The 16,156-nt window shown below is 40.4% G+C and overlaps 1 protein-coding gene across 1 annotated transcript in view; it reads right to left on the bottom strand.

The window, feature by feature from the left end:
* Positions 1-16,156, bottom strand: part of KIAA0319 (KIAA0319 ortholog) — a 56,856-nt gene that overhangs the window by 13,970 nt on the left and 26,730 nt on the right. Inside the window, exons 4-13 of the mRNA XM_066557914.1 lie at positions 13,617-13,800; positions 11,367-11,465; positions 10,610-10,707; positions 10,142-10,229; positions 9,495-9,587; positions 8,752-8,884; positions 6,850-7,078; positions 4,412-4,535; positions 2,908-3,040; positions 1,837-1,985 (exon numbers count right to left, since the gene is read on the bottom strand). Coding sequence (XP_066414011.1) covers positions 1,837-1,985; positions 2,908-3,040; positions 4,412-4,535; positions 6,850-7,078; positions 8,752-8,884; positions 9,495-9,587; positions 10,142-10,229; positions 10,610-10,707; positions 11,367-11,465; positions 13,617-13,800 — 1,330 coding nt within the window. The remainder of the gene's footprint in view (positions 1-1,836; positions 1,986-2,907; positions 3,041-4,411; positions 4,536-6,849; positions 7,079-8,751; positions 8,885-9,494; positions 9,588-10,141; positions 10,230-10,609; positions 10,708-11,366; positions 11,466-13,616; positions 13,801-16,156) is intronic.

Raw genomic sequence — 16,156 nt, 5'->3', positions numbered from 1 at the left:
TCAATACACCCACATTCCAATTCTTCACCTGACAATTACAGACAATAACAACAGAACCTCATATCAAAGCTACAGGGAAAGGATGAGTTGGCATACAAAATCTGGCTCTGAGCATACTGCAGTTCAGGAGAAAGATCTTTTTCAAAAAGCATTGTGGGATATTCTATTTATAGCCCCACAATAACTTAAGCATCAGATCTTCTCAGTCAAGCAAAAAGATTTTCTGCCTACTTAGAAACACAGCACAGCGTGAGATCACCATGCTGGGACCTTTTCATCTGGAAAATCACTTATTACCCAATAGAAGCTTGTGCAAGATCTTGTATCTTCAAAATGCCTGTATTTAGGCAAAATGCAATCAGGAAACTTAAGAGCAAGTCTAATTCCCAAATGTTTTTTCTCACCACTAGCAGTGGAACTACGACATGCATAGGGCATACGGTGAAGAAAAGCCAAAGAAGGATGAACATGCTCTCTTTTCAGAAACTAGACATCACTGATTTTTTTCAGAACACAACCAGTAAGCCACGGCTCAAAGAAGCTGTGGGGCTGAGTGAAATACCTCACTGTACACAATCAGCTGGACATAAATAATCAATCGCAGGCAGATCTCAAGAGTGTTGTCTGTTAACAACACACGGTTGTGCCTCTTCCAAGTAAAATCAGTTGACTAAACTAGGCTACTGGAAAACTGTGTATTTTTAATATCAAACCCGTGCCTGTAGACAGAACTTTATTGTGGCTACACTTCACAGCACAAACAAGACCATGGACATATTTGGGCGGAGCTGTTGCCACATACTTCTAACTGAACACTAACTGAAACTCTGAAACAGTTCAAGCAATGTTGCACATGAGTAAAACAAAGTTCAGCTTCTTCTCCAAGATGCACATGGGTGACAGCAATGCCGATCCCAAGTATAATTTGGGCAGAGACTAGATCGGGAATAGTCAGCATAATGCCTCGAATCCTTGAAGGACTTGGGGTGTTGACTGACAAGAAGCTCAGCATGACCCAGCAATGTGCACTTGCAGTCCAGAAAGCCAACTGCATCCTGGGCTTGCTGAAGTCAACACATCCCTGGAAGTGTCCAAGGCCAGACTGGATGGGGCTTTGAGCTACCTGGTCTAGTGGAAGGTGTCCCAGCCTATGGCAGGAGGTTTGGAACAAGATGATTTTCAAGGTCCCTCCAAACCCAAACCACTCTATGATACTGTGATTTTCCTAAAGCCTCTTCTACAGCTTTCATGTTGGGGAAAAAACTCACAAAATGTAAAATACCCCACACTACAGCAACTGTTTCTCTGTATAATTAAAAAAAACAAACAAACAACCCCAACAAAAATAAACCCACCACAAGAACACACCACCAAAAAAAAAACCCCAAACCTAATAAAACAACTAAACAAACAACCCAGGTCTTTTAATATTAAATTTTTAAGTGGAACTTGGTTCACTGAGATGTCACTTGGATGTTACTTTAAAATCCACAGTGAAACTGCTTTTCTGCTCAAAGCTTAATTTCAAAGATAAAATAAAAAAGTACCTTAATGATGTAGACATACAATTGTCAAAAATATTATTTTGGAGCATGTTTATTATAACTAATTTTGCATATATTGAACATTGAAACAGCTTGCAACAAAGGAAATTAATTCTTCAAAGGAAATTAATTAATACTAGTTCACTACAAAAGAGCCGTTTTCTTAAACACATATGAAATATAACAACAAATATGTTACACCTTTCTGTTCTGATTTCCTTCACATTACACTAGCGAATGAATGAAGTGTCCAGTTGCACGCCCTGCCCTAAGAGGCAGCAGCCAGGCTTACCTTCCTTCACAGTAATGGAGAGCACAGATGCACTGCTCAAGCCCTGCTGGTCTTTCACAGTCAGCCTGAAGTGATAGGTGCCAACCTGGAGACCAGTCACGGTTGCTACTGCCTTGTCAGCGTTTTCCATCTGTACAGAGCTTGGCCCACTGAAATAAAACATCTCACAAAAATAACTGTGCCCAGCCAGCCAAACTGTGACTTCAGCAGCATTGCTCAGGCCTTTTGATTTTGTGTGTTACAGTTCTACTACTGCTGTAGGCACTGATGGCTAAAGAACCATTTGAGACATGAGATTAGTTTAGAGAATTCATTAATGCCTTTTCTCAAGACATTCAAAGCCCCCAAGCACATATCCTCACCTATCAGAAGAGTAGAAAACACCCCCCAGAAGTTCAACCTCACCACAGCTCTAGCTCATGACAGCATGAAAATAGAACTATAACTAATATTTCATGCAAATTGTATTGCTCTAAGAGCCACTCACAACCCGTACTGTCTGCCAGCATAACTCTTCTTGTACCAAGAACAACAGCTGCACGAGTAAAGTACCTTTCCCTTTTATTAAGGATCAGTTAGGTTTGCACATAAACATACAGTTATAAGATTTTGTAAAATATTTTCAATTATCATTCAAGAGTGATTTAGTCACCCATTCCTGGAAGTTCAGGGTAAAGTGACTGACACTTTACTGTTCAATAAACAAGTGACTGAAAAACCCTAGTTCTGAGCACAAATGGAAAATTTTGTGTATTACAGGATGCAACCCAAGCCTGCTACTTGCTTTTTAACAGGAGACACAGAAGTTCCCATCATTTTCTCTTAATTTTATAAAAGTAGGCCTCAAAATGAAACATTGCAAAACATAGGCAGAGAGTGTCTGAGCTTTTCGAGTTCAGCTTAAAATTGCTATTTCTTATACTATTACTTACTCAAGTGGGATTGTCCTGAAAACAATTTTCAAACATAATTCACAATTCATCATTCAACATGATTGGATAAGAGGCTCTAGACTCAATCATTTACACTTTGTTCTCTGTTTTACTAAGGATTAGTAAAATCTTTTGATACCTGATATTTTCCCAGTGATAGAAGACAATGCCTTGGTCATCTTGGCTTTTGCTTCCATCCAGTGTAGTACTTTCTACTGGGAAGGTCAACTCCTTGTCAAGGCCAGCCACTGCTACTGGAGGACTGTTATTTTCTGCAAAATTAGTATTTAGTGCATGACATTTTTGATGTAGTCACTGGCAAGGCCTGCCAATCAGATTTTACATAGGGTATTTTAATAAAAATTTGGTATATTGGCTCAAAAGGTACAAACCACAAGTATGACATGCACAAGCCAGCAGGTGGGAGGCCCACTCTGCAGCAAGCCAAATCCCACAGCAAGTGGGATCACAAATCCCACATCAAGTACTTCCCTTTTTCATAGTCCTAGCTGAAGGCATAGTCACACTCCCAAAAATCTTGCTGCATGCTCAATGCATTATATAAAATGTCATAAAACATGAGGGGTATTCTCCTGGTTCTACCAGTCCACCTCCTTCAAAACCTCCCAAACAAATATGATTCTTTGCCCTCAGAGAAGATACTGACCCCTTCTCTCTGCTGCTCAAGGCCACTAAGTTACTGCCAACTGAGAGCCTTTGAGAATTTAGCAAAGAAACATAACCTGCTACTCTGTTTTCAGCCTCTGCTTTTGTGACATGGTAAAACTGGCAACGCTACCATTTTTCTGTATATTCATTTACCCTTGAGCCTGACTTCAGCAACAGCATCTTTCTAACTCCACACTATAATGGGTTCTAAAAGGCACCACCACACACCACACTTCCAATTCATGTTCTTGTTTCTGCAGTGAATGACTGCTGTAAACTTGCCCCAGAGGGATAAACTACAAAGGATGCATGTTAAGCAGCAACAGGAAGATAAAACATTTCTGCATGGTGGAATATGAGACCTGCACAGGGGCAGAAAAGGCTACTGTGGATGTAAAAGGCAAACATACAGTGAAAAAAAAAAGGCATTAAAAATCACACAAGATCATTTTGGCTTATTCATCATTTGGCTCCCAAACCTAAATAAACATGTGAAAGATGTAGCTTTCAAAAAGTCCTTGGTCGACACTTCTTCCTTGGAAACACAAGACAATTTGTTTAAGTGAATTCAAATCACACAAGGACTCTTGCAGGAGAATTGCAAAACAATAAGAAAACTGAGCAAAGCACTGATTGATACGCTGAGCAGCTTTCAAAACAGACTCTGTAGGACATTAAACTCAAGAGCTACACTTTGGGTTATAGAAGCAAATTCAAACAGACCTCTGTTGCCTTACATAACCAGGCTGGTGTGAGCCCTCAGGATCACCACCTGGATTTTGTTTGATTCTGCATTTGATTCTACACTTAACTGCCTGCTTTGACAGAAAATGGAGGTGGACAAGTCCTTTTTGTGGGGTACCAGGCACTGGGGCTGCCCTATCAGTGGTACAATGCGAGGAGAGGAGGTGTTGGAGCCAAGGCAGCAGGCTGGGCCAGCCCTGAGGGAGCCAGCCATGCCTGCACTGACTTACCAGGCTGCACAATCAGCGTCACCTCGGCCGTGGAGCGCTGGTGTGCAGAGTCTGTCACAGTCAGCTGGAAGGTGTAATCTCCTTCCTGCATTGCAGAGAGCTGCAGGTACGGCGTCCGTACTCCCTTCACAGCATCGGCAAGGACAGGGCACAAGATTAAACAGAAATGGGTTGTGGGCAATGAAAGGTCTTACAGAGAAAATGTAAGGAGGAAGAAATGCTTAGAGTCGTAAATACAGTGTTTGAGCAAGGAGTTATGCACCTTGCAGATAAAGAGGAGGCTTAAAATTTGGCACACAGACAGAGGTAATGTGTTCACTATTCCAACTCTTCCTACCAACCCAGAGAAATATCTATAGGCAATAAATCCTACTTTCTTCTGTTGGTATAACCACTGCATACACCACATCTCCACAACAATAATTGTGAAACACATGGAACACTACCATTCTCAATTAGGAAATTAAACAGTGGTGAAAATTCCTACAGCTTATTCCATTTCCTTAGGGATATTTTAAAACCAAACATAATGACATCCTTTACTACTTATAAAAACTGTTAAATGCAAAACCAAGCTTGACTTGAATCCAGACAAATAGGGTTATGGAAAAAACCCCCATATTAAACAAGACAACTCTGTTCTGAGTTTACTCTTCCAGCAGCATTTACTGATACCTATAGAAGTCATAAAATGACTGGGCCCAGCTAAAGGTCCTTTTGCTAATAAAATGAACATTTGTGCATCTTTCATATGAGGAATACCAAATCATAATGCAAATAAGTATGGCTTTCTTTTTTTCTTTTGGATAAAGATGACAATAAGAACAGAGACTTGATAAATGATTAACTAACCAGCAGGGGTACTTGCTACATTGCACTCTAACAGTGGATACCATCTAATACAGCACAGACCAGCATCCTCTAGCATGGTCAAAAGAAGGGCCATGAAGAGGGGTCAGAGGGCTGGTGCACCAAAAAGAGGCTGAGAAAGTTGGAGTTGTTCAGCCTGGAGAAAAGAAGGCTCTGGAGAGATCTCATTGCAGTCTCACAGTACCTAAAGAAGGCTTATAAAAGGAGGGAGAGGGACTTTTTATATGGGCAGATAGTTTCTAAGTGAAAGAGGGCAGGCTTAGATTAGATATTAGAAGAAATTATTACTCAGAAGGTGGTGAAGCACCAGCACAGGTTGCCCAGAGAAGCTGTGGATACTCCATCACTGGAACTGTTTAAGGCCAAACTGGATGGGGCCCTGAACAATCTGGTCTAGTGAGTGACATCCCTGCCCATGGCAAGGTGTTGGAACAAGGTGATCTTCATTGTCCCTTCCAACCCAAACCATTCTATGATTCTGTGATCCTCAGCTTCAGGCACATGAAAAAGATTACTAGTCTGTTGAAAAGAAACTGTAACATGCACTTGCATTTCCACATTAAATACCCAGTGAATCCATTGGATCATTCGAGCAGTTATTCCCTTCCTTCAGAAAGGTTGCTCTAAGATTGAACAGCTCTCAAAAACTACAAGTTCAGCTTGCTTGGGTGCTTTTGGAAAGTTTTTGTCGTGGTGAATGATCAGAGTCATCATGCTGTAAGTCTTTCCATAATTTTTCATTTCCTCTACACTGTAGTCTTGCATTAATAATATTACTTCTTTCCTGAATAGATCTACAGCGATCTCTTTTCAGTTCTGAAGGTCTAAAGCATTTGCCAACATGGCAGAAATCAAGTCTCATAAAAAATGGCTCCTGAGTTTCAGCTGTATTCACTACATTAATTATCTCAACCACCTACAGAGCTGTAAGAATCTCCAACTTAACAAATGCAAGTCCAATGAAAATATTTATTAACTTCTCAGATTAAAAAAAAACAAAAAAAACCAAAACAACAACAGAAACAGTCATGAAAATAACAGAATAAATTCTCTTAAGCCCTCACTGGAAACCCATGTTTTAGTGAGGATAAAAATCCACCACAGAGCATGGCTGCATAAACACTGCCAAAAGGTCTTGTCATCTTTCATTCAGAAAATGAAGGTTCTATTTGAGTTCTACTCTCTCCAGAAGAAAGTGTTACAAGAAAACTCTGACCATCCCCACATTCTCCTACAACCAGTTTTCAGCCTGCCCAGAGCCTCAAAAGATGGGATTCTGTAAAACAGCTTCTAGGGTTCAAGGACAGACAATGTGATCTTGAAGTCTTTCCAAACCACCAGGGAACAAGCAAGTTTGTTTGGCCCCAAATAATTAAAAAAAATATGAAAAGGAATTAAAAGTAGTATCTAAAATAAGAGCTGAACACATGTGAAAGAAAAACAAAAAAATAATAATGTAACTCGAGTTATTTCAGTGCTTCTGAGCAGTTACGTAGGTATGTGTTTGCCCATGTTAGAGGCAAAGATAAAAGAGCTTTTCAATCCTATGAAAGGAGAAATACACATACCTGCATTGCTACAACCTTGCCTTTGCTTTTGGGACTAAGTGACCACTCATAACTGACAATTTCATGGTCATCACTGCTCTGGTTTCCATTCAGTGTGATGAAGTTCTGGGGCAAAGTGACTGCCTGATTCGGTCCTGCATTAGCAATAGGTGGGTAATCCACTGGCTTGTTGACAGTCAGAGATGCAATGGTGGAGTTGGCTGCTCCATCTGAATCAATCACTGTGAGTCTACAACAGGAAAAACACTATCTGTTAAGATGAACTTCTGCCAAATGGAAGTATTAATCTTTTTCTGGCACTTTTTCAAACACCACCTAAACAAAAGCCACTCATTATATGATATGAACTTCTGCTTCAAACACACATATCCCTCAGTTAAGGCAAGAAAGAAATTCAGAAAACTTTACAAAGCCAACTTTCAACCTTTCACAACAAAAAAAAAACAAAACAAAACTAGATATTCTGAATCCCTTTACCTGCTGTCAATAGCAACTTCACCATTCACTACAAAATCTTAGAAATGTACTCAGTAAAAAACAAGGATTTTATTCATCATCTATAGTGAAACAGCACAGAGAAACATCTAAAACTACTCTGGATGTTCAGAAGCTCTCCTTATAGAACAGTAGCAGATCCTCACTTTTTTTTTTGTGGCCCATCATTACTAATTTTAATTAATATCAATGTCAAGTTACAAAACTAAAAATTTACAGGGTTTTAAAAAACCTCAGACATTACTGCCTCTCAGAAGCACAAAATATTCTTAAAATGAGACTACTGCAGGCACTCCAAAGGTGACCAATTAATCTGTAATCCACCTCTGTTATGAAAACTGCATACAGCTGACCACGTGGAAGGGAACTTGAGCAGGAACAAAACTAGTGCTCACTACCTCAGACAGTAAGGAACCCATACATTTTGCAATGAGTGCACATCAATGTGTATTAAGGGCACTGGACTTTTTTTTTCAGGTTAGTCAGCCTCCCTCAAAGTTGCAGAGATGCAACAACTGACTTCTGAATTCCCTATGGTTTGGAACACACTTAGAAGCATTGCTTGTAAGCCAGGCTCTGCCCTTTTTAACACAGAAAAAAATTAACACTCATTTCTGCTACTGTTTGTTATGGAACAATTCCAGTAAAAAATACAGAATTCAGAAGCAGAAGCTGTAAAACTTTTGGTGTAACTTATGTGAAGCACCACAGTTAATGTAGATGTATGCTGGCTTCAACAATCTGCTGATGATAGATAATACATTGACTGATAGGCAACCCACTGACAGCCAAAGAACCCAAGCTGGGTCAGTGGGAAGTCTGCCTCTGTACACACTGGGCTTTAAGTTAAACAGTTCAGAAAAAGGACTGATTTTTACTAAAGCACCTTGAACCACAAACATTCCTTCCACTATCTGGGCAGCCCCCAGCTTCAACAATGCATAAACAGAGGAAACCAGTAGCAAGGTAAATGCTTTTATAAAGAACAGAATGACTCTTAGTAAAATCAGCACACAACAATGTCTTGTGAGGACCAGTCTGCCAATATTATTCTGTCTGCCACCACCCTTCAGAGGATGACTTTCACAGCCTGACTCATAGTTTCATTCAGGGCACTAGCCAACTTCTAGGCTAGGAAAGAAAATTTAGTCTGTCACAGTTGTTACTGCTGGAAGTGGCGACATAATTAATTTATGATACTTTCCTTTCTGTAATTTTGAGTTATAAAGGATCACTGCAAGCATTTTTTGATAAAACCACTCCATGTTTCTCCACTGTGCAAAATGAAGAGTAACAGCATGCAGAAGAAAAATTCTTTTGTTTGAGGAGATACAGATGAGCACAGAAAAAAATGAAAATTTAGCTGATATCACAGATAAGCCCCCAAGAAAATAATCATGCAGGTACCTGAAGGTGTAGTTTCCAGGAACAAGGTTAGACAAGTGCAAGACAGGTGTGTCAGCAGATGCCTTCTGCTCTCTCAGGGGACCTTTAATTTCCTCCCAGTGGTAACTCACTATCTTCACATCATCTATGCTTTCTACATTCATTGAAGAAAAACACATCAGTTTCTTGTAGCAATTGCTGGAATGAATATTTAAGTAATTCATTTGTTCATCCCTAACTGGTTTTCTAAAATTGTCTCTACAAGTATAATTGAACTTCATTAACGACAGAGTCATACCAAGTTACCTTTGGTATGATTTATCTAAACAATTCTTTACACACATGAATTAAAAAAAAAAAAAATCAGTCTCAGATTCTAGACTTTCTGACTTGTCTGTACTTGGTAATTATGAATGTAGTTACAACACCTCATCACACCCTATCTGACAGCTCTCTACTATGGCCCCAGCTGTACTGGCACAGAGACTCTCTGGGCAGGACAGGAAGAAGCTGTAAGAGTAGCTGCTGTCTGGATGCAGCAGTCTATGACACACTGCATCTCAATCTCCATGTGCAAGGTAGTGTTTTATAATTTTTTAATTTATTAAAATCATTTAGAACTGGACACGTATTCCCAAAATCATTATTCAGGGAACTTCTGAGAAGAGTGAGAATAAGAAATTTCACTTGAAATTGACAAACAATAATGTTGTAATTGTATATTAAAAATATAGGATATAAACACAGGATGGTCCAGTACATACGACTGCCATCGATGAAGGTAGAAGTTGTGGGCAAGGAAATTTCTTGCACTTTGGGTGAAGCAACAGCAACAGGTGGCTGGTTAATTCTGACTGCTGTGAGAAAGACAGGGGGGGAAGAAAAAAAGGGCAAGAAAAAAAAATTAGTGAAAGCCCAGGCAAAACTTATGTTAAGTCTACAGATCAATAGTCCCCAGTGATTAAATCTAGGAACACACAGCTTTGCAGCATCTGCTGTCCTTTTTGGAAAAGGCAAAGAAGAGGTTAGCGATGAGCAGTGTGCTGACATAGCAGTGTTCCACTGCAGTGCTCCCACGTGGTGTAATTCAGATCAGAGCCGTGCACTGTAACTTGCAGATAGAGCTGGATCAGCACATGATTGCTGTCCCTAGCTGGAGAACAGGACCAGGAAAGGTGGCATGACAATATCTCAGGCTTTGCCTGAGGAGGGGGAAAGACTAGAGAGTATTTAAACAGTGAGCAGGACCCTTAGCTCTGCTTTCTTAAAACCCCTTATAGACACCAAGATATGAAACACATCAGCATGACTGGACTGCCAGATGTCCTTGACAAACAGTAACTGAGAGACTGTTTGATAAGTATGCTGTACTTGTGTAGAATAAATTTATTATATAAGTCAACTCATTTACCTGGTTTGACTGTGACATTTACAAAACCTTCGCCAAAGGCATTTTCACCAGAAACCGTCACTTTGAAGGCATAAAGTCCCACTGATAACTGAAACAAATACAGAACAAATAGGGTTACATGCTGAATTATATAAAAGTATGCTTAAATCTGACAATCATATCACCAAAGAGCAAATATGTATGTCTGAATCCTCAAACTACTTTAATAAACACATACATAAAAGGCCACTAGCCACCGCCTGAAAGTGGAGAATATGAAGTAAACACTGAGGAGTTTTTACTTTATCTTAGAAAATTATTAGAGCACTTTAAGATACTGGCATAAATTTGGTGACACAAGCAAGTGAAGAGACTCAGGATGGCTTGAAGCCATTTGAACTCCTTGAATCAAGGTGCCCTTCCCCACAGCTTACAGTTCTGTGAAAGGACCACACAAACATAATGAGCCTGAGCTTACAGCTCACTTACATGAGAGAGCTTCAAAGTCTGGCTGTGCCTGCGCTCCATTTCCCCACTATAGTCAGCAGGGTGACTGATTAAGCTCCACTCATAGGTGTAGGCTGTTTCTAAGAGCAATAACACAGGGTAAGAACAATCAGTTTTGTGTTCAAGATAAGGCCATAAAACAAAGAAATTAAGTTCACCACTCATCAGATAAAACACTACAGTATGAAATCATGACTGCTACTGCCTAAGCCTGTAAAATGAAGCAGTATGACCACATGTTAAACTCCCATTGTGTTCCAAATTGGTAAAGCAGCAAGGATATAATGGACTTCACAAATAATAACTTTTTCACAAAAACCAGCTTCGTGTGAAGCCAACATATTTCATATAGCTACTTATGAAACATACTTGCTCCTGAAATTCAGAAGCTGGTAGTTTTAAGGCAAATGTTGCATTCAAAACCTACTTTCCCACCTCCCCTGAGCTTTATAGCAAGATGCTATAAACTAGGCCTCATCATCTTTTGGTAGAAATTACAGGCTTTCTACTGAATCATTTGGCTAATGAGTTCAGGTTCTGAAAGGAAAAGCCACTTAAAAAAATTCCTCTTTAAAATCCAACAGAGGAAATCTCTCTGCAGTTAGAGCCACAAAAGAGGCAGTAAGAGAAATAAGAAAAATTGTTCTATCCCAAGTGGTGTATGTTCACATAACTCAGAACTTATCTGCATTTACAAGTAGTGTATGCATCTCCTTGTATACCAAGGCATTCAACTCACCTGTAGATGGTGGTGGGACAGCAAAGGCATTTAGTTCAACTTCATTTTTGGGTAACATCACTTGTATGTTATCTCCAGCAGACACAGTAAGTTCTTTAACTGCATATAAGACAGGATGACTACATTGTTATAACAGATGGAACTGATATAAATTTAGTATCATCAAATATTATTTGGAATTGATTAAGTAAAATTTGACAAGTACTCTACAGAGAACAGGCAGCAATAATTAAAAAAAATCCTTAATGTATTATAAAATAATGATCTATTTAATCATGACTGTGATTCCTTCACCTTTTACCAAACAAAAGTTTTTTTTCTTCTCCAGCTATGATGCCTCATTTTCCCTACTTCTGTTTCAGAGAAAAGCATTCTCATTCTTCCTTTATATCAGAGGTAACAATGCTCTGCATAAAGAGTTATGTATTTTTCTCAGTAATTGGAAGTGCATGAAGACAAAAAAATCATAGTAGAACTTTATTATCACACTTTCCTTCACCAAGAAGTACTATTCCTATGTTCGTGTGGTACTTGCAAGGCAGGTTCCAATGTCCATCTTGTGTTCCTTTTAAAAATTCCACTTGCATAGCATGGCTAATGGTTACTTCTTATCTGAACTGCCCATTCAATCTACTTGCTATCCTGTCCTTGTCTGTGAAAACTTTTGCCTTTCAAAAAATGCCAAAGTACACAAAACCAGCCCCCAGAAGAAATATACCCAAGCACAACTTAGTCCTGTATTTCAAATGTTTCAAATATCTTCCTTTTAATATTGGGAAACCACAGAACAAAAGTTCTCCCAAGGCAGCATTCACTAGTTTCTAAATGTCCAACTCACAAACTCAGAAGAGATGCCAAAGAAGCTACTCAGCAGTGGCAGCTGATGGGTCTAAAAATGATGAAATGAAGACACTGACAACACACTTTCTGTCACTGCTACCTAAATTCACCCAAGGCTTCACAATTGATCGTGGAAGTTGCCCTAGACACCTGAGGAGCAAAGGTTTGCACTTGGACCTTCACATGAGATGATAATAAAATGGCTAGAAGAGGGTGATGGCCAAAAGAGAGAATGAGGGACTGTCATTGAGACTTTCTAGACAGTCTGGCTGAGAACACACAAACTTTAGGCAATCCTTGTATAAAGCAGTACCTACTGTGAGATTCATCACAACCTTCCCTTCAGTTTCTTCTTCCAAACTCCTTTTTGGGCCCTCTTCAACCTCCTCCTTCACAGGAGGAGGAGGAAGAGCTCCCTAGGCAACAGTCAGTGGTAATGATGATCCACTGTCTTGGAGAGAAATCTCTTGTAGCTTATCTCTTCCTCTTACCTTCTATTGCTATCCTGGCTGGCAGGTTGCATTTTGGTAGAGGCTGTCAAGAATGTTCCAAACCAGACTTGCTCTACCAGGAAGCAAAGGGCTTAGCTCTCAACATCCCTCAGTACATTAGGAGTGCAGAAAAACACACATCTGTGCTTCTCTGCTTCTTGTGGTCATTCAAACCCTTTGTCCATGTGCACAGAGAGGCAGGAAATTCAGCAGGAGAAAGGAGATACATGAACATACACACAGAATTTAACACAACTACAGAGGACATGATATTTAGAAGTCCTTTTCAAAATAAAACCGATTGTTCTGCAGCTCTAATTATCATAAGCTTCCCCACAGTTTTGAAATTAGAGCAAAATTTTGTTTTCCCAGGATTTGGAGGCCATGTTCTCCACTGTTAAGGGCTGAGCTTCCTCAGGTCCCACCTATGTTGCTGCATGGTATCTGGCAACTATGGATAGGCTTCTACTGCAGAGTTTCTGAGAGGGAGCAGTGCTCTGAAGAGTCACACCAAAAACAACAATATGGGTACAAGAGACTATTCTGAAACCCCAGAGAGCTTCAGGTATTGCTTACAAAGTTAAAAAAAAAAAAAAAACCAAACCAAAAAACCCCAAAACCTAAAACATTTAAAACAGGTCTTAATCTCTGCTTTTTACTTTGCTGTATTTCCTTGAGTTGTCATTTCCCACTAATGGTGGACTTGGCCAGGGTTTTGTCTCAGAATTAAGTGACTACAGGCTCTGGGGTTTGCAGTGGTACTGTAGGTCTACAGGTTTAAAGTGGGATTATGTAACATTTGGATAAAGAATGAGCTCTTACTAACAACAGGTTGGAAGCCTGACAGTAGAAAAGTCATGCTCACCCTCTGCCCAACCTGCAGGTACCCCTCAGATCACCAGCTCTGTTGAAACATTACCTGCTTTAGCAGCAGTAGCAGGTGGTGTGAACAGCTGCATGGGCTCGGATGGGGCAGTATTAGTGGGAAGTAGCATGATCCCACCTTCAGTGGCATTCTCTGGGGCCACTGTGGGAGTCTGGGTTTTCTCTGACATGCCTGGGGAGAAATCTGGTTTATCTGAAGAAGAGGAAGGTGTAGCAGCCTGAAAAAAGGAATTATAGAGAAAGAGTTGTTGTGAGACATTTTTCACATTTCTAGATTTAGAGGTATGCTGTGTTTTAAATAGCATGTAGGATGACCCAAGTGATTTATGTTATTAAGAGATTTTATTCACATACAGAATATCCATTGAACCAGGACTGGGTTTTTTTCCAACCAGGCCTTGTAACAATTGCTAATTTTCCAAGTTTCAGATGTAGAACAGTCATGTGGTAACCTGGAATACAACTAATGCTACAAGTTACCAAAATATTAAAAAAATCAGTACAACAGGTCTAAATACAGTCATAAACCTTTAAAAGACAATGTCAGAAAGTCTATGTGGTATTATTGTCTTTGTGCCATACACAAACATAACAGAGTCTTTGCTTCTTACTACATCTGCTCAGTACACAAGTTGCTTGTACCTTTTTATCTCCTCAACAGGAATAAAACACCCTACATGTCTCTACTTCATTCATCAAGCAGCACTGCCTCACCTTGTTAGTAAATCAGAACTGCCTCAAAGGACATGGCAAGAGTGGCACGAATAACTCAGCACTGGGTTAATCTTACCTTTTAATGACACATTACCCTCAATGGGTCAGCAGGTTTTCCTTAATATTCTTAAGACTTATTTCTGATCTAATGATATGGGAAAAGCATTTTTCTAATTATGGCTACTGTGTTTGGCATATGAAGGTACAGCAAAATACTATTATTTGTACATCATCTATTAACTGAAGAATAGGATTATGAAGGTTGGCAAAGTGTACACTAAGATCACAAACAGCTGAGGTGGAAAGGGACCTCTGGAGGTAGCCCAGCTCAGCCCCCACCCCCAAAGCAGGGTCAGGTACAGCAGACTGCTCAGAACCAAATTCAGTCAGGTTATGAGCATCTCCAAGGTCAGAGAATCCATCTCTGTGGAAAACCTCCAACGTTTGGGCATCCTCACAGAAAAAAATACAGTGTTTAGTGTTTAAATAAAATTCCATGTATTTCATTTTGTGTCCATTGTATCTTATCCTGCCACAGAACAGCACTGAGAAGAGCCTGGCTCCATCTTCTTCACACCCATAAGAGTTATTAATACACATCTGTAAAATCCCCCGAACCCTCTCTGCTCAAGACTAAACAGTCCCACTTCTCTTCCCACTCTTTGCATTTCAGGTGCTCTACTTTCCCTTTGCAGTTTGCCTCCCTAGGAAATAAGAGCAGCCCTGCCTTCTGGACAGGAGAAAAAGCTCCTTGTGCAGCTGGGAATGTGAAAGCAATGCCAGGAACTGTTCATTCCCAGCCTACAAGAAAACAGAGCACAGAAGTCATCTGCAACTCCATCTCAACCTTCAACAATGGACACAGGGAACAAATCCCTGTGCAGTGTCAGGGATTACAGCTGCCCACCCTTGAAGATGCTGAGGAAAACACCAAGAGCTGCACCTTTGGGTGAGTCCATAACACAGACAAGACAAGCACCTTTGAGGTCGCACCTCCAGCTCTGCTCCATATGCAGACAGTACTCTCTGAGCAGCTGGACACTGAGAGCAGGATCAGGGACTGCAGCTCTCCTAAAGCAGTGCCTTCAAGAATCTCACCCTTGACAGCATCATGTACAGGGAGAACCTCAAGCCCATCCTGCTTTGTATCTTGACAAAAGGTCTTTCCTCCAGATAGGTCTCCTTGACATACTCACTCCACCCCTCATCTTTATAGAAGATTTTCTTCCCACACTTGGGCAAACCACAGTGTTCTTTTGCCTTCTGAATTTGAGGGAAGTCTCGAGCTTCCTCTGGCTTCTCTCCTCTCCTCATTCTTTGCCAATCTAGCAGCTGAAAAGCAGCCATCATGGCTTTGTAGGACAGATGGAGACAAAGTTACCTCAAACATACCTTTCCAGGGTGCCTCTTCTGCAGTGGCACCAAACATCACTTCAGTCAGCAAGTCTAGGCAAGGCACAAAAAAGGTGCCCTGTGGCATTGTCATGTCTGAAGCGCTGTCACAGCCAAAAAGACAAACTAAAAATGTTAGCAGACAGCAGACAACTGGGGCAGGGACAATATCAGAAATTAAGCTCTCAGACAGAAACTGAGAGTTTGCTGGAACAGATGTGGAGGGCAAGATCAACCTAAATTCCAGCTTGGGAAGTGAAAGTTAAAGGAAAGAAAAGACTTCTTTCTGGGAGTGAGTCCGATAGGCAGTTCTGCTGGTAGGGACTTTGTGGGTTGTTTGCTTTTACCCTTTTTTACAGCCACTTTTACTTGATACTAACACACCAATGGTGAGGGCCCACATCCTCCAGTTCCCTGGGTTTGACTTGAGCGCAAATCTCTTGAGAATTCCAACAGAAAATAAGAACA

Source organism: Molothrus aeneus, chromosome 1, assembly GCF_037042795.1.
Source record: "Molothrus aeneus isolate 106 chromosome 1, BPBGC_Maene_1.0, whole genome shotgun sequence".
Lineage (NCBI taxonomy): Eukaryota > Metazoa > Chordata > Aves > Passeriformes > Icteridae > Molothrus > Molothrus aeneus.
The sequence above is the reverse complement of the archived record's forward strand: the minus strand, read 5'-3'. Positions and strand labels throughout refer to the sequence as shown.